Source organism: Clinocottus analis, unplaced genomic scaffold (genome assembly GCF_023055335.1).
Source record: "Clinocottus analis isolate CAN_PGR_092001 unplaced genomic scaffold, fCliAna1.0.p SCAF_32, whole genome shotgun sequence".
Lineage (NCBI taxonomy): Eukaryota > Metazoa > Chordata > Actinopteri > Perciformes > Cottidae > Clinocottus > Clinocottus analis.
The window spans coordinates 224,897-243,991 of NW_027176065.1; the positions used below are offsets into that span (position 1 = coordinate 224,897).

The 19,095-nt window shown below is 40.6% G+C and overlaps 1 protein-coding gene across 2 annotated transcripts; it reads left to right on the plus strand.

Moving 5' to 3' along the window:
- The first annotated feature begins 1,691 nt into the window (after positions 1-1,691).
- dennd6aa (DENN/MADD domain containing 6Aa) lies at positions 1,692-17,954 on the plus strand. 2 transcript variants are annotated; one of them, XM_068595889.1, is made up of 20 exons: positions 1,692-1,743; positions 3,007-3,305; positions 4,153-4,191; positions 4,401-4,443; positions 8,536-8,648; positions 8,740-8,820; positions 8,982-9,087; positions 9,870-9,949; positions 10,413-10,472; positions 10,555-10,610; positions 10,816-10,938; positions 11,287-11,382; positions 11,643-11,737; positions 12,389-12,454; positions 12,548-12,612; positions 13,105-13,194; positions 13,835-13,998; positions 14,116-14,218; positions 14,701-14,775; positions 14,908-17,954. In XM_068595889.1, the coding sequence occupies exons 2-20, from the start codon at positions 3,075-3,077 to the stop codon at positions 15,037-15,039; spliced, it is 1,818 nt and encodes a 605-aa protein (XP_068451990.1). In that variant the 5' UTR covers positions 1,692-1,743; positions 3,007-3,074; the 3' UTR covers positions 15,040-17,954. The 2 variants fall into 2 exon arrangements, with proteins under 2 accessions (XP_068451990.1, XP_068451989.1); XM_068595888.1 differs by lacking the exon at positions 1,692-1,743 and having other exon boundaries at positions 2,916-3,305.
- Positions 17,955-19,095: the final 1,141 nt, after the last annotated feature.

Here is a 19,095-nt window from a genome sequence, read left to right on the forward strand (position 1 = left end):
AGGTTTTACCATATGTGATTGAAGTCATTATTACTTGAGGATTTGGGACTACAGGAAACACAGAGAGTGCACCTTTTAAACTGTGACAGTAATGTTTCATATTCGTAATATTATTAATAAGCACACAAAATGACAGCATTTTACAGTTCCATCGTAAGGTTTTATTCAGGTGTCTTGCTTTCCGGCTGCAGGGTGACGTGTGAGGAGATCAAATTGTGCTTGTGGCTCCAGAAACATCCCCGCTGTGTTCCAGTGAACCGACAGCTGAGACCAAATCAATGTTGGATGAGACAGTGGGACACTTAAGTATCGGAGGATGAAACACGACAGGACATCACTTTGCTGCTCCTTTTGATTTAATCCATTCATTTTGAACCGGAGATTAAAGAGAAAGAAAATAATTAATCAGTAATGTTTCCAGTTTCGGGCACCAAAGTTCATAAAATTAGTTTTTCTATTGTAAGAGAGATATTCTGCTTCACAATATGTTGTAAAAAATAAGAATATATATCAACTATTGAGCCTTTTAGCATCTAGAAGAAAATAATAATCATTCCAGCTGCAAGCTGCTGAACTCTTTTAACACTCAGGAAGAGATTAAAACATTTCAGCAGTTTTGTTTAGAATTTACTGATTGCTGAAAAATAACAATAATGATAATGATGAGGAAAAGAAGAAGTAGAAACCTTTCCTGTCTGTCTCGCTCTCGATCAAAAGAAGCACACAAAAATACATTTAGAGATGCAGCACGAAGACCTTTACAATAGAGGAAAATTGGCCCAACATGTCCTTCAAACTCTCCTTTATTTCTTCTTCTATTCTGTATCTCTTCGTGTTTTCCACATGAGATGTTTGGTGTAATGCAATCCTAATTTCTATGCCATCGAGTTGCTTTCACATCTCAGGTCCCTCCACACTAGCAATGCGCTCCTGCAGGAGGTTTTTTGGCAGCAGGTCTGAGTGGCCTCACTTTGGGGATCAGCCTAATTATCAGTCTGTTCCAAATATACCAGAGCGAAGGACGAGCAGAGGACCGAGCGCAGAACGCCAGGATCAACCAAGAGGTGTAAAGTCAGACCGGAACATGTGAGCTGCAGGGTGCCGGTCCTGCATGGTCCTGATCCTGATCCTGGTCCTGCATGGTCCTGGTCCTGCATGGTCCTGGTCTTTGTCTTGGTCCTATAGTCCCCCGGCCCTCCTGCAGAGTGAGAGGACCAGCTGTCGCTGCACTACCAGTTTGACAATTTGAGATTTTAACGGGATCTGACTGTGTTTAGCTTCTTTACCTCGAGATCAAACAGGAAGCTGTTCACAAAAAGATGAACTCCATTCAATGAAAACACATATTTATAAATGCAGTGCTCTGTTTTTATGTTGTTCTGTTTTCTATCTAATCTCATGCCTGATATTTAATGATAACTCCAGATGAAGCTCTTTGAAGCTGATGTCATTAACATTCATCTTAAGTTGGAATGACGCAATGAAAAGTTGTGTTAGATTGTTATATTGCATTTTATCTGAACTGTGATGTAATATTGTTTATTCACATCTACATATCTATTGTAATATTAATATAAATGTATTGGTTTCTATGTTTTGATATATGCATGCATTTCAATTGTATGTCTACTGTACATTCAAATTAATTTTGTCATTAATTATCATTTTTTTTATAGGACCAGGATATAAAAAAACAACAAAACATCAAAACATCATAGGACGTATAGATATTATACACACTAGGTTAGTATTATATTCACTATTAGTATATTAATTACACTATTTGTCGTTTAGCAACTATTAGTTACTTTTATAGGAACTGAATCTGATTGATTTGCATTCTCAGACTCAGTCTGTTTATCTAGAAAACAGTGAATTTGTGTCACAATTTGTGTGTTTGTACCCCTTCCCTCTGTGAGAACCCCCACTCTGTTTCATCCATCTGTTTGTTCAACGACAGAGCGATTAGAGGATTTAGATAAAGCTGATTTACTTCCCTGTTCCTGAATCCCACTGAGAGTCAGGCTGTAATTAAAGAGGTAATTCGTTCAATTGATAGCAGCAGAGTATAGCTGCCAATAGTGAATATCTTTAAATACGACAAAAAATGGTCAGAGTGGAAACACAAGCGCACTTTACAATGGACACATTTAAGTAATAACATGTCAGTGAAGGTTTGATAGTGGTTGCTATATATATGTATATATATATATATACATATATACATATATATATATATATATATATATATATATATAATTTCTTTTGTTTTCAGTATTTTATATATAAATATACATATATCTATATATACATTATATAAATATGTATTATATACATATGTTATATATATATATATATATTATATATATGTATATATATATATATATATATATATATATATATATATATATATATATATATATATATATATATATATATATATATATACACACACACACAATATTTATATGTATAATATATATAATATTTTTTGTCTAAATTATTTTGTCCTCGGTTGAAAAGTGTTCTGGAAGATAATTACTCTGCTGCCATTGAACATATTGTACCTTGCAATTTTGTCTCCATACTCTCTATTTTTAAATTGTATTCTATTCGTATTATAGAGTTTTACATAAACCTATGTCTTACTATTTATTTCCTTTATTTCTTTCTATTCATCTGTCTCAGTTGTTCTGTCTTATTGTGACATAGTAGACTCACTATCTCACAAGTCGGACTGTAAACCTGAACCATTGAACGTCTCATAAGTATTAATTCAGACTAGACAGAGTTGACTTGAATACAACCCCAGCGCCAGTGACGCTCTTACGCGATGACGTGACATCATCACGTCGTACGTGACGACGCTACGTACGTACGTACGTACGCACGTACGCTCCTGCTCCAATGCTAAGCGCGAGCTACTCCGCTGTAGCTCGGCTCGCCTTTCTGCTTGTTGTCACCCGAGCGCGAACCCGAAATACCGGTTAACTTCTTATTTTAAAGGCGGCAGAGAGGAGGGGGGAGACAACAGAAGACCGTTAGCATTCCCCGGGAGCGTCTCCGAGCGCCATATGGCTCTGCAAGGCCCGGAGGAGCTCGGGGAGCAGGTCGAGGAGTCGGAGGATCTGGACGACCAGGACGCGAGCAGCATCTCCCCGGCCGAGGAGATAACGCTCCCACCCGGGCCCGGAGGGGAGGACGAGCCGGAGGAGGCCCTCCTGCTGCCCTGGGACCGCTTCTCCACCTGGCTGCACTGCATCTGCGTGGTGGGCTTCGACCTGGAGCTCGGGCAGGCGGTGGAGGTGAGGCAGATGCTCCTCCTCATGTGCGCGCGCGTGTGTGTGTGTGTGTGTGTGTGTGTGTGTGTGTGTGTGTGTGTGTGTGTGTGTGTGTGTGTGTGTGACTCCATGGCATTGTAGCTACAGAACAAACACACTAAAACGCTTAAGTTAGCGGTTATTATCGGACCAGGCTACTTCCTGGACTGCGCATTCACATCCTAAAATGAAGTAGATTGTTTTGGTTTCGTTATGTTGTTGTTTTGGTCGAAAGGTGTTGACACAACTATGGAGGATGTAGACTAATATGGTATCTGTAGGACGACGATGTAATTACCTGCACGTATGAATTATTGTAGCCTGGGGGAAAGGTGTGTGTTTTCTTTCCCCCCCGGGAGTTAGTCAGATCCATCTGCCCCAACATCAGCTGCTATCTCAAATTTAAGGTTGTTTTTTTGCTGTAACTTATTTTTTAAGGCCTTTAAGTTGAGCAAGGCATCAACGGCCATGTTTGAATCCATCACAACAAACCCTAGGTGTTCTCACAACTTTCAACACAAAGACTACACAACTTTTTATTTTAACATTTGTTTTATCTGCAGAGTTTGTCATTTTTTATGTACAGGTTTTAAGTTTTTTTTGTAATGCTGGTAATGTTATGGTGTTACTATTTACTGATAAAGAGTACAATGCATACATCACCCACATTTGCATCCCCTTTAATAAACAAGAAACTAGCTAATCCAGGAACTGGTTCCAATAAAATACCTGCGCAACAAATAAAAACATGGTATATTGTACGTTGTTGACTGCCGACAAGTCACATAAAGTATTGTTTTCTGTGTGGTAACTCTGTTCTTGTGTCTTCCAGGTTATTTATCCTCATCATTCCAAACTGTCAGAGAAAGAAGTGAGTCCTCCTTTTGTTTTTAAGATTTAAAATGCCATTTTTTGTTCCTTAAAATCCCAGAAGTTCGCTGGATGATTTGTAATATTTTCCACATTTGTTGATCTCCTGCTGTTTCCTGTCTGTGTGTCATTTGTGTTGTGTGTGAATTACTGAATCCACCTGAGACGACGTGATGAAAAGGACAAAAACAAACAATTTTTCTCTTTCAGAAAACGAGCATCTGCTACCTTTCCTTCCCCGACTCCAACTCAGGTAAACTCCTTTTTAAAAAAAAAAAATGCCTTTGTCTCTGAACGCAGTCGAACAATCAAACTCCGGTGTGGAGCCTTTTGGCTTCATGGTGTCGGATTAAAGAGCCCGGGGTTACGCTACAAAGTAACCGCGTGTTCCTACGACAGCTGTTCAGCTCAAAGGAGGTGCGGCGGAGGAGGAAAGCCGGCCGGCGGATGATGATGGTGCACATTTTCAAATTGTCTCCAAAGGGACAAAATTAGTCGTGTGAGGAATTAAAACCTGGAGAGAGAAGTTCAAACCCTGCTCACTGTCTCAGCTCCTCAGCTCTGGCCCAGCGGAGTGAAAGTGTTCATTTTCTGATGATAAAACCGTTTGTTTTATTGAGAAACTAAAGAAAACACTAATATAACCAGTGAAACACTGTCTTTTTTAACTCCAGATGGATGTTACTTAACTTCTTTCTCAGAGTGATTTCCAAGCAGGAAAACAGATGTAAAAGGAACATACAAACGGGGGAAAACAAAACACACTTGATGACGTACCATTACAAAAATAAGCGATGCAATAAGATGCATTCGATGGGAGAATAAAACCCGTATTTGCAGGGTGCACGTCGATAAACGCTGCAGCAGCATCTCCATGTCTCCATTCTCTTCTACTCTGGTCTGACGGTGGCGGATTCGATCATTCTTTTATTCATTTGGCCTCCGGTGTGTTGGCGAGGCTATAAATAGACACGACTCGCCGCCGGTCTCCATTTGCCAGACGCCGGTGACCTTTTGACCCTCAGGCGAACGCCTGTCGGGTTTTTTTGTTGTTGTAATTTGTAACACCGCAAAAGAGATCGTCTTGTTTCTGGAACATGAACCTGGAAGAAGCTCCCGTTGCCGTCGTCGCCTCTTTACATTTTTTTGTTTCATTGTTTGGCGCTGCAGACGGCGGTCGTGGGACCATTTTGAAAATTGTCCTTGTCGCTTGTGTAACACTAGACTGAGAGATAACGTGGTTTAAGGATTAGCTTACACACACACACACACACACACCTCTGTGGAATCACGTGTGAGTGTGTGTTTCTGCAGGTGTGTGTGCTTTTGTTGCGAGTCAGCAGGCGGTTGAGCTGACGAACGTCCCGCTCTCAGGAGGCCGAAAGGATTAGGACAAAATGCACACGGGCCTAAAATACACACACACACACACACACACTGCAGCTCTCCGTCTCCATGATTCAGTCTCTTGCTCAGCGTCGGTTTCATTCGTCTTCAGTCCTCTTTGTCTCTCGTTACTGGGGAGGATAAAAACAGGGATCAAGGAACATTTGTGCGGCGGTGGCCTTGTCGTTTGTTGCGTCGTGGTTTGTTGCGTCGTGGTTTGTTGCGTTGTAGTTTATTGCGTTGTGCTCTCGGCGCACGACTTCAAAGTGAGACGAGGCACGAGGTTAAAGCGCTGACCTTTTAAACGGAGGGAGAGAACGTCGGCATCGGAGGAGAGAGCGGAGGAACTGTAGCGTGTTGGAGGCAGGAAACCAACCAACAGCAACATGGAGTCAAGAGGATGCTCATTATTTTTAGTTTCTTAGTTGTGAAGATTTTCTCATTTTTCTTATATAATAGAATATTTAACATATTTCTTTTTTTTTACTGTTCCTCTAACAAGTCTTGGCAAACCTTGGAAACTATTTTAGCACCTTCTTTTATTATTTCAGAACAATTGGATTATTTAATTCATTAATAAAGAAAATAAATAGGATTTAGATAATGACAAGAACTGTGTAAAATAAATTTAAAAAAAATTAAAAGGGTAATATTTTTTTTAGCCGTTCACTTTTATTGACTAATCAAACACCTTGTGATTTTTATATATTAAATAAATATGTACTATATTAAATATATAGTAATATATTTAAATAAGGACATAGTTCTTACAAACCTCGGGCTTTTCATTCCGTGGCGATGAAGTCAGTTCTTCTTCTCTTCGCTGCGTCCAGCTCGGCCCGCGGCGCTGTTGCTGCTGCAGCGACTCACAAAGCGAACAGAAACGCACACTAATGTGTGTGATGAGGAGTGCTTTATCGGAGCCTGTGAAGTTTGATTTCCAGGCTGAGAACCGGAGCCGCTGAAGGCTCGTTTTCATGCCGGGTGGCCTCGAACGCAACCCGACGGCATGATGTCATGGAGGCTTGGCTGAGCTCTCGTGTGTGTGTGTGTCCTGTGAAGTGTAAAGCTTTAATGTCTGAGGGTGTAAGCTGAAGTGTGTGTGCGTGTGTGTTTCTTATATTTGGAATATTTTACACTCTCATTTTCCCTCTCGCACTCTTCCGGTGTGTCCGCTAGAGGTCGTGTGGAGGTCAAAGGCCGGTCGGTGACTCATCGGGCACTTCCTGTTTCGCTTTTTCTTTTTTTCTGCTTCCTCTTCCTGTTTGTCCCAAAAATCCGGAGGAAACCAGGAAGACACGTAGTTGACTGGTGCACATTTTTAAAACCACAGAACACACACAAGTCAAAGCAAAGCAGGTTTTCAGACGTTCAGGTTCAGTTTGTGAACACTTTTCTGTCAGTTTGCATTTACACAGACTTTGCCCATAAGGGAATTACCCATAATTCATAGCAATGTGGCGTTAAACACGTGTTTCCAGTGGAAGCCAGAAAAGGCAAACAAAGAGGATGGCATGTAGTTATTTAACCTGGAATATATTACGTTTACTTAAATTACTCACTTTCAATTAATGACGAGAGAAAAAAACATTTTACACGACAATTTGTTCAACAGACATTTCATTTTTTTTGTTCTTGAAGCTGATTCGACTAAAATAATGAAGACAGGAAGACAGACGGTCAAATCGGGAAGTAAAAAGTATGAAATAAACACCCAGAATTGTCCATAATCTTGTTATGAAGTCCCATTTCAACTCGCGCTCAGACGCCGTCCTCCGTTGACGGGTTGAGTCCTCGAGGGTTCAGGGTTTGCTGTTGTCATCACTACTTCTGCAGCGCACTTCCATACACACTTAACAGACACGACAGCTTTCTTCTTCACTTACAACTAAGTCAAAGGAAACAAATGATGTGGAGGCTGGACCGGTTCTTCTAGCAGAGCAGACATTTCTTACTCTGCCTAGTTGATTGAATATGCCGTGCTTTAAATGAAAATCAATGGAAGCTTTTTCTTTTTTTATATTAGAGATACATGCAAAGAAAGCACCCAGTTATTCACGTCTGAATACTGACACACTTTACCGTCACAAAAAGTCATAATTATGACTTTTCTTCTCTTTTTTTGGTCATAATTATGACTTTTCTTTTTTGTCATAATTTTTAGTGTTTTTTTTGTCATAATTTTTACTTTTCTTTTTTTTGGTCATAAATATGACTTTTCTTTTTTGTCATAATTTTTACTCTTTTTTTTGTCATAATTTTTACTTTTCTTTTTTTTTGGTCATAATTATGACTTTTCCTTTTTGTCATAATTTTTACTTTTTTTTGGTCATAATTTTTATTTTTATTTTTTTTGGTCATAATTATAACTTTTCTTTTTTCTCATAATTTTTCCTTCTTTTCATAATTTTTACTTTTTTTTGTCATAATTTTTACTTTTATTTTTTTGGTCATAATTGACTCGATAATAATTGACTTTTCTTTTTTTTGTGGTCTTTTTTGGTTTTCTTTTTTTTCTCATAATTTTGACTTTTATTTATTTTTTGATAATTTTGACTTTTTTTTTCTTCCGTCATAAATATGACTTATTTTTTTCCTGTCATAAATATGATTTTTTTTTTTTTTTTTTGTGATAATATTTTTTGTGGCGGAAAAAAATCCTTTTTTTGTGGCATAATTGGGCTTCCATACAGTTTTGCTGCTCGTCGGCTCCCCCTGTGGCCACGAGCGGTAACTGCAGCTGGTCGTCAGTTTGCCTTCTGAACGTCAAAGCAGCTTCTTCTTCTCTCAGAGTCGCACTCGTTGTTGAAGGGTCTCAGACATTTAGGGAAGGTCACGATGGCTCAAAACAAAAGCGCCTGTCACGATCTGTGCAGAACATTTCACATCAAATGAATAACGCGTTCATAAATGTTTAGTTGAACACAAAATAACCGCGTCGCCCTGCTGCTGTTCCCAGGTTGCCTCGGCGACACCCAGTTCTGCTTCCGCTTCCGTCAGGGATCCAACAGGAAGTCGTCGCTCGGCTGCTTCCTGGAAACCACCGACCGGGACGCGCCGCCCTGCTTGAAGGTTTGCACACACACACACACACACACACACAAATTGTCTGGTTTAGTGATATACAACTCTGATGGTGTGTGTGTGTGTGTGTGTGTTTCAGAGGGAACAGGGCCATTACTACGGTTACGTGTACTTCCGTCAGGTGCGAGACAAATCCCTGAAGAGAGGATACTTCCAGAAGGTTTGTGTTTACTGACCTTCATCGGTTCAGTGTTTTGATGACGTCATCGTTTTAGTCACACAGCGGTTAAATGATGATGATGATAATCTATATTAAATGATAGTATTATTGATAATAATATATTAAACGGTAGCGTGACTGATGGCCGTCCTGTCCTGCAGTCTCTGGTGCTCATCAGCAAGCTGCCCTACGTCACCTTCTTCCACTCGCTGCTGAAGATCATGGCTCCAGAATACTTTGAGAAGCAGGAACCCTGTCTGGAGGCGGGTCAGTCTGAGCACCTGTTACCTGTCTGTCTCTCTGCCTGCCCACCTACCTGTCTATCTCTCTCTCTCACTCTCTCTTTACCTACCTACTTGTCTCTCTCTCTCACTCTACCTACCTACCTACCTACCTGTCTATCTCTCTCTGTCTGTCTGTCTGCCTGTCTGTCTCTCACTCTACCTACCTGTCTGTCTCTCTCTCTACCTACCTGTCTCTCTGCCTATTGTTCTGTCTGTCTCTCTCCCTACCTGTCTGTCTGTGTCTCTCCCTCCCTATTAATCTACCTGTCTATCTTCTGTCTATCTCCCACCCTGTCTATCGACCTGTATGCCTAACTGTCTGCCTGTCTGTCTGTCTGTCTGTCTCCAACCCTATCTACTTACCTATCATTCTGTCTGTCTGTCTCTCCCTACCTGTCTGACTCCGTACCTACCTACCTACCTAACTGTCTGTCTCTCTCTCCCTCTCTCTCTCTCCCTACCTGTCTGTCTCCCTACCTGTGTACCTAACTAACTGACTGTCTGTCCCTCTATCTCTCTCTTCCTACTTGTCTCTCTCTCTCCCTCTCTGTCTCTCTCTCTTTCCCTACCCGTCTGTCATCTGTGTGAGTTTGTGTTTTTTTTTAACCTTTTTTCTCTCCTTGTGTAATAACTTCCGTGTATCTTTAGTTTTCAGACGCAGTGTTTAAACTTGAACAATAAGATTCAGAGAAAATAAACTTTACAGTTTGTTTTTTTTATCCGTTCTGAATCAGATCTCGTTGCTTTTTTGTGTTTGATTGACAGCTTGTAACGACATGGACCGTTGGCCGGCGCCCCATCCCGGACGCATCCTCACGCTCCCCATCATGGGCGTGGTCATCAAGGTACACACACACACACGCACACACACACACACACTGTGAAGGCAACATGTTCACCACAAAAAAGCCAGTTTTCTTCTTTCAAACTTTCTGAAACTTTAACTTCTTCGTGTGTGACTCCACACAAGACTCAACTTGCATATTTAAATATTTTAGGTGCTAGATTTTGTCCACTGACATGATTTTACTTCATACATTTATATATATTTCTACAATAAGGGGCAGCCTGGGATCTAACAATGTGATCGACCAACAACGTGTTGAATATTGAATATTTTGGAGCGTGAAAGAAGTACTTTGATGGACAAAATACTTTGAAAGAATCAAAGTAGGACGGCAGCGAGCGAGTCTCGACTTGTTCCTGCGTTTCCCCGAAGCCACCAGAAGCAGCGTAGAGTTCATAATCTGACCGAATAATCTGTCGCGTTCAAAACTTTGTGACCTTGTTTTAATCTGTCGCCTGCAGATTCGCATCCCGACCTGCTACGACAAACCTGGAACCTCCCAGCTGGTCCAGTCGGCTCAGGTACAGAAATATATCTTAATATTGATTTTTAAATTTAAAAAAAAAACGAGCGTGAATTAAAAAATGTGCTTCTGCGTCCCAGAGTGACAGCCAGGTGTCCATCGTGCTCCCGACCATCCATGAAGTCGACCTCTTCAGGTGAGACCTGCGGGAGTTTATTTCACTTGTCGCCACCTGCTGGTTGGAGGCGGCACTGCAGCACGTCTCTCTGCTGCTGCTGCCTCTGAAAAAAACATCACGCCATTCATCCGACCACGCCGCCAAGATCACAGCACATAGTACGTCCAATAGCAGCTTTCTCTCCCCCTTTCCCTCCCTCTCTCTCCCCCCTCCCTCCCTCCAGGTGTTTCTACCCGGTCTTCTTCCACATCCAGATGCTGTGGGAGCTGGTGCTGCTCGGCGAGGCCCTCGTCGTGATGGCGCCGTCGCCGGCGGAGTCGTCGGATACCGTGCTGGCATTGGTCAGGTGAGAGGAGGAGGAGGAGGAGGAGAAGGAGGAAGAAGAAGAGGAGGAGGAGGAGGGGAGATTCATATCTTTAAGTTATGAATTCTGTTTTTAAAGTCTCGTGGCTTTTTGAGCCGTTTGAGAGGATGATTTGTCAATCAGGCTCCAAGCGATAACGATCTCTCTCATCTCTTCGTCTCCCTCTCTCTCTCTCTCTCTCTCTCTCTCTCTCTCTCTCTCTCTCTCTCTCTCTCTCTCTCTGTTTCTCTCTCTCTCTCTCTCTCTCTCTCTCTCTCTCTCTCTCTCTCTCTCTCTCTCTCTCTCTCTCTCTCTCTCTCTCTCTCTCTCTCTCTCTCTCTCTCTCTGCAGCTGTATCTCTCCTCTGCGTTTCTGCAGTGACTTCCGGCCGTACTTCACCATCCACGACAGCGAGTTCAAGGAGTACACCACCAGGACGCAGGCTCCGTGAGTAGAGGCGCCGCGTCGCGTCGGCCTTCAGCGAGTTTTTGCGGATTATGAAAAAGACAATAAATATTCCCCTGAAACCGTTTTTAGGACTAATGAAAGTCTCATGTCGTCACAATTCCTCTCAAAAGTTGAATGTGGCCCCGTTGTTCCTGTGACTCAGAGGTTTGTCAGTGTTGGTCCGAGCTGATAATTGTGGCTTCTGTTCTCCCTCCTCCTCCTCCTCCTCCTCCTCCTCTTCTTCCTCCTCTTCCCTCCAGGCCGTCGGTCATCCTGGGAGTGACCAATCCCTTCTTTGCTAAAACCCTGCAGCACTGGCCGCACATCATCCGCATCGGAGACATGAAGCAAGCAGGTAGCCGCCCTTCTTCTTCTTCTTCTTCTTCTTTTTCTTCTTCTTCTTCTTCTTCTTCTTCTTCTTCTTCTTCTTCTTCGTCAATTAATTGAACTCGCTTTTCGCTTTTCCAGCTGATGAAAACAGTTTAAGGCATCGTCACAAAGTTGAAAACGGGACTGATTTTAATACGTGGTTCCCACAAGATGTTAACATTAAAGCAGCGGTAATGTTTATCCAGAAGCATCAGATTTAATAGTAAAATTTAAAAAAGACCATTTTTCTGCACAGAGTATGATAACTTTCCATGCATTTTGCTGATAATACTCACTTTTACATAAAGTTATGGTGAAGAACTTTTTTTTTTAAGTTTCATTTTAATGCATATTTCTCTATATGCCCTACATCAGTAAACAAGACCATCTATTTCATCTGATTTCAGGTGAAATCAGATGAAATCGTGCAGGTTCACTCGGAAACACTACCGCTTTTGTCCACAGGGGCCGCCAGAACCAACACAAAATGAAAGTTCAGAGTCGTAGCTTTGAATAAAGGATCCGAAAAGACGCTTGAATGCTGTCGAATGAGCAGCTGTGAGTCAGACATCAGGCGTCGGACAAACCTGATCTGATCTGTTCCTCTTTCCTCCATCTTGTCTGCTCCTCCCTTCAGGAGAGATGGCCAAGCAGATGAAAGTGAAGAAACTGAAAAACCTCAAAACTCTGGACTCTAAACCCGGTAAATGCTTCACAAAGCTCTCCGTGTTTATTTCTCAGCACAGTTTACCGTGTTTGTTTTTCATGTGGAACGTGTTACTTAAATGCGTTGCAGGCGTGTACACCGCCTACAAGCCGTACGTCAACAAAGATGAAGAAATCATCAAGCAGCTTCAGAAGGTAAGAGCCGGTCAACGTGCTGCACACGACCGTAGTTATGATGTCACTGATTGGAGCCGTGGAGCCCACAGTGTTTGAATCTTTTTATTTTCATCTGGTAACACTTATCATTGAACTCGTAGTGGTTTTGACTCTCACCCATCGGTTTGTGGACTGCTGTTTTGAAGCCTTCGAGTTACGTATTTTGGCCGTCGCCATCTTGTTTTTTTGCAACCAGACGTGACAGGAGACGACGGAGCTTTTTATAAACTATTTCACGGCAAATGAGAACATTTTAAGGGACCAAAATGTTGCTATTAACTTTCATGAAGTGAAAGAAAACGCACTGAGAAAGCGTTAAAGTTGCAAGGTGAAAACAGCGACCTGTCAATCACAAGGTAGCCCCGCCCTAAAGCTGCTTTATGGTCTATTTCACTCTAAATGGGACCGTAATTGGAACAGTTTGACAGTTGATGTACATTAATGATGATATTTTATGTGTTTGTTTTCCAGGGTGTCCAACAGAAGAGACCCTCAGCGGCCCAAAATGCAATTCTTCGACGCTACTTTTTAGAACTGACGCAGAGCTTCATGATTCCTCTGGTAACAACGAAGACTTTTATTTTGTCTTATTTTTTCTCGTGACAAGGTGCTGCCTGGTGTTTGTCTCCTCTGTTGAAAATATGTTTAAAACATTTTCTTTTCTCTTACTGTGTTTTATTGTTATGCACCAAAATACAAGGGATATATATATATATATATATATATATATATATATATATATATATATATATATATATATATATATATATATATATATATATAAACATATGTATTTTTTATCAATATTTGTGTATATATATATATATATATATATATGTGTATATATATATATATATATGTATTTTATATATATAAATTGTATAAAGATACAGTAAAATTATATATATATTTTTATATATAGATGGAAAAACATTATTATATACATTTTATTTAAATACAAATAAAAATTAAAATATATATATATATAAAAATATATTCATATTGAAATGTATATTATTTTTTTTGTATTATTATTTATTTATTTATTTAAAATATATATTATATTAAATTATTGCACTACCTGAAATTATTCTGAAGTGATTTAACTGTGTGTGTGTGTGTGTGTGTGTGTGTGTGTGTGTGTGTGTGTGTGTGTGTGTGTGTGTGTGTGTGTGTGTGTGTGTGTGTGTGTGTGTTACAGGAGCGCTACGTGGCCAGTCTGATGCCGCTCCAGAAGTCCATCAGTCCCTGGAAGAGTCCTCCTCAGCTGCGAGCGTTCATCCAGCAGGACTTCATGAAGACGCTGGAGAAGGCCGGCCCTCAGCTCACCTCCAGGCTGAAGGGAGACTGGATCGGACTCTACAGGTAAACACAGAGAAACCCAGCCGGGACTCAAAGGAACTAAAAAGCGACTGACGCTTCGTCAGTTGCTCACATCGCTGCTCGTCCTCCTCACGTGCTTTCTTTCCTCTGCGTCTGAAGGCATTTCCTCAAGTCTTCCAACTTTGACGGCTGGTTCCGCAACAGGAGGAGAGAGATGACCCAGAAGCTGGAGGCGCTGCACCTGGAGGCGCTGTGCGAGGAGGTGAGGACCATTACAGCCGGCGGGAAAGAAACCCTTTTGACCGCTGAGCTCACTGACTTTAGACACAAACATCACAGAGAAACGACCGAGTTAAAGAAACCTGCAAGTCCACAGAGTGCAGAGGACGAGACATTTACACTGGAAATGAATGAAGGTCTTCAGTGGACGCATCTCATCCTTTGTCTGTGTGTCTCTGTGTGTCTCTCTGTGTGTCTCTGTGTGTCTCTCTCTGTGTGTCTCTGTGTGTCTTGTTGTGTGTCTCTCTCTGTGTGTCTCTGTATATGTCTCTCTTTGTGTGTATCTATCTGTCTTCATGTGTCTCTATTTGTCTCAATGTCTCTATGTGTGTCTCATGTGTGTCTCATTTATGTCTTCATGTGTGTCTCATTTATGTCTTCATGTGTGTCTCCATGTGTCTTCATGTGTGTGTCCATGTGTGTCTTCATGTGTGTGTCCATGTGTGTCTTCATTTGTGTGTCTAGAATCTGCAGCAGAGAGTCCAGCAGCACTCTGAGGTGGAGACGGTTGATCTGGTTCTGAAGCTGAAAGATAAACTGGTACGAACTCTGTATATTTGTCATGTATGGACACACACACACACACACAGACACACACACACACACACACACACACACACACACGTGCATGTATGAGTGTCCGGCTGGTTTCAGGAGATGTGTTCTCTGCAGACTCAGGCGGAGAAGGAGCAGCTGCCGGTGCGTCCGGGGACTGTGGCCAAGCTGAGGGCTCACATTGAGGCCGTCATCCTGGCCCTACCGGAGGACCTGCAGGGCATCCTCCACAAGCCCTCCACCCCCTGACCTTTAACCCCACCCCCCAACCACCACCACCAACTCTTACCCCAGTCTGAGCTTGTTTTAAAGTTTGGGGGTAGTGGGTCTCCTCCCCGATATTTTTTATTCAGACTGAGGACCTCTTCTGGTCTGAAGAAGAAAAGCACACGGAGCATTTTTTGTTTTTGGGGTTCAGGCGCCTCGGAGGGGTTCAGGCGCCTCGCCACAAACTCCTCTGAAGACTTTTCAGGAGGTGGAAAAAAGACGAGGAGGTTTTTTTTTGTGAGGCATTCTGAAGACAGGAAAAGGAGCGCTTGATTCGTCACAGCGTTGCTCTTTCTGCACTGCAGCTGCAGTACAAGAGCTTCTCCTGAGCCTCGTAGCGTGGCAGAAAGGATTCGTCATCACCTTGAAGGTTAAAGGTAAGAGCGGGAAGATGAACCCCAGCTGACCTTTTGACCCTCAGCAGTTTTTTTTTCTTACTTTAGCGCTGGATTACTGCAGGAACTAACTTTAGAGGGTTTTTTTCATCCATTTAAACAAAAAAAATATGTTTTTAAATGAAGTGCACTTCATCACTAACCTGACCAGTGTGCCCTTCACACACACACACACACACACACACACACAGACGGAGCATTAAGCACCAGCGACCCTGCAATAACTGTCAATGCAGTGAACGACTCTCTCGTCTCTCGCGCTCAGTAGCCAATCACGTCGCTGCGTTCGCGCCACATGATCGTCGCGCCGCCCCTTTCGTAACGGTCTGAGGGAAATGCTTCCAAAATCTTGGCGCGAATTCTCATCCGTCGAGCCGTTGATTTCACCCGATTCTGAGCTTCTCTTGAGAGTCGAATATGAAAATAAATAAAACGTCGGGAAAGTCCAAAACGGTCAGAACCGACGGAGTCAGAGACGTTGTTTCACAGACGGGTAGCTCGTGTGCATTAAACAAACACTACAGCCAGCTTTGCGTTCTAACTGCGCTCTTCTTGTGTTGAATCGACGCCGGTGCCTTAAAGGGGGGACGAGCGCGACGCGAACACTGGACGGCTTCGTCTCGGTCGGGTTCCTGTGAACGGAATAAAGAAACGTCCGCGGCTGCAGCGCAAAACGATTGTTCTCACGCCGAACTAAACGTCTCCGAAAAAGCTCTCGACCCGTCACCCGGCATCAGGATCCTCTTTGTTTCCTTCACACCAAAGACGACGCGGCTGAAGTCTGTTTTTTGTCCTGATTTTCTGAGGAGCGAGTGAACCACACGGAAAAAACTAGAAAAAACACACAAAGTCCCAAAGTAAAAGAAATCCAACAAATTCAGTTACAACAAGCTGCACTGCAGTCGATCAATAAGCATCAATATGTTTTCAGTTATTAACCCTCAGATGGTCTTCAGACTGATTTTCTTTTTGGTCATTTCAGTGTCTTTGACGCCTTTTGAGCTCAATGTCAGAATCAAGTCATTTAAAAAAACAACAACAATAATTAGCGTTGAAAAAACAAGACTTTGATCATTTATTTAAATTGTTACACACTCACACATATATACACACGCATATACACACACATATATACATATATACACACACATATATACACGCATATACACACATATATACACGCATATACACACATATACACACACACACACACACACGTATATACACACACACGCATATACACACACGTGTACACGCACACATATATATATATACACACACACACACATATACATACGCATATAAACACACACGCATATACACACACACATATATACACACACACGTATATACACACACACGCATATACACACACGTGTACACGCACACATATATATATATACACACACACACATATACATACGCATATAAACACACACGCATATATACACACATATGCATATATACACACACACACATATATACACACTGATGCATATACATACGCATACACAAACATACATAAGCACATATACACACACATATATACACACACGCATGTATACAAACACGCATATTCACACATACACACACGCATATACACACACACACACACACACACAAATATTGACGCCTTTTGACCTCACCGTCAGAATGAAGTCCTTTTTTTTAACAATAATTAGCGTTGAAAAAACAAGACTTTGATCATTTATTTAAATTGTTCAAACTCTTCTCTTCACTACAATTTAACATTTTTTAATGTAATAAAATAATTTGTTCCTTCAAATTAAATAAATTAAAACTGAAAGCTTCTGATTTTGTAACTTTTTATTAAAAAAAAAATACCATCCCCATCTTGAATGGAAGCAATAACAGATCATTTAATTTATTTCAGTTATTTGTATTTCAAGAGTTTAAATGACGATAACGTGAGTAGCGTTTACTCAAAGTCTATTTAGTGGCGACAAAACGACAGTTTGCATTTCAAAATATCACAAAATGTCAAATGGAACTCTTTTCAGACGTTATGGATTGTGTTGTTTTTGTGTGTTTTTTTTCTTAAAGCCATCATGTAACATGTTGTGTAAATGCTTTTGTCAAGCACATGTAAAGAAAAAATAACTAAAATGTGTGCTGGTTGGAAGAAAACCTGTGACATCTGGTTGTTGGGCAACCACGTACCTTTTATATTTGTAAAAAACAACTTATTTTAACAATTTTTAATTTTTTTATGGAGGCTGTCCTCGTGCTCCTCTCTGTAGAGAATTAAGAGTTTTGTACATAACCATGTGTAACGGCTCGGATATGATGATGTACAATAATTATTTTGCTATTACAACATGATGTCTTACTAAATACAGATATAAATAATAACTGAACTCCATATAAAGCTTATCCAGCCCTCTTAGAATAATTATGTTGTTGAGACACGTTGACATTTTCAATTTGTAGTTTTATTTTGCGATCAGGCGCTGAAAATGTTATATATAAATAAATAAATAAATAAATAAATAAATTCTAGTATGTTTGCTCAAAAGTTCTTTCTCAGTCAAGATATTTGGATCGGTCGATGGATAAAAAATAGTAAAACACTACAAATTCAACATGTCAACGTGGCCTAAAACAAAAGCCTCTTTGTTTTCATTGTTGTCTTATAACCACTTCTGTAAACCACTGCGGCGGCCTGAAGGACGACAGCTCCTAACTCAAAGTCTTGATGTCACAAGGAAAGTCATGACTTCTGTTTTTCCCATGATGGCCGACAGAATGTTCCTTTTTTTTTGTTTTTTTGTAAGCCAAATAAAAGATAATTATGATAATTATCAGAGTTGTACGTTGACTTCATTATGACTTGTTTATGATATTAGCCTGTACTCTTTATTTTCTCTTTTTAGCTCCGATTTTGTTCTCCACCGCCTGCTGTTTGCTCTTCAGCAGGAAATACAGTTTCCTTGTTTAATACAGATGAATCCTATGGAAGCCCATTCCCGCCACACACAACAACAAATTGGGACCAAAATTAGGACCCCAAAAAAAAAGAAAAAGAAAAATTAGGACCAAAAAAAAAAGAATTAGGACCCCCAAAAAAAGAAAAGAAATGAGGACAATAAAAAAAAAAAATTATAGACTTTTTTTGTTGTTTGTTGACTTGAAAAAAGGCAAAGAAAAGAAAATGTTTCCCGTTTTTTTTCCAGGAGAGAAATGAGAAAATGACTACAATTGTCAAAATTACAGTTACAGCCTAAATATAATTGTAGCTAATATATGAACACACAAAGTACATTGTTGTTGTTGTCATTGTTGTTGCATTGACCATTTTTAAGAACTGAGTAAAATGCAAAGTCCACACATATATTAAATGAATTATTTACTTTAAAGTAACCATCAACAGGCTTGCGGGTGGTTGACATTACCAAGTTATCTCTCACTTGAATATAAAACAGTGTTTTAAATGTAAAATTAAAAGAATACGTGAATTGAAACAAGATTGGACTATTATGTGACTGTATGAACAATACATGTTTACATTTAAATGAAGGTATTGTAAAACCAAAGTAATGAAATAAGTATTGCTTTGATTTTCGTCAACGAAAAAAAAAAAGTTTAATTTTTTTTTTTTTGTTCTTAATTTTAAAAAAAATTT

What these genes read in the sequence shown, in the direction of transcription:
- dennd6aa (XM_068595889.1), top strand. Translation starts at nt 3,075, where the DNA reads ATGGCTCTGCAAGGCCCGGAGGAGCTCGGGGAGCAGGTCGAGGAGTCG. An exon ending in AGCTGGTCCAGTCGGCTCAG is followed by an intron (nt 10,473 to 10,554) that starts GTACAGAAATAT and finishes TCTGCGTCCCAG; the next exon opens with AGTGACAGCCAGGTGTCCAT. An exon ending in AGAGCTTCATGATTCCTCTG is followed by an intron (nt 13,195 to 13,834) that starts GTAACAACGAAG and finishes TGTGTGTTACAG; the next exon opens with GAGCGCTACGTGGCCAGTCT.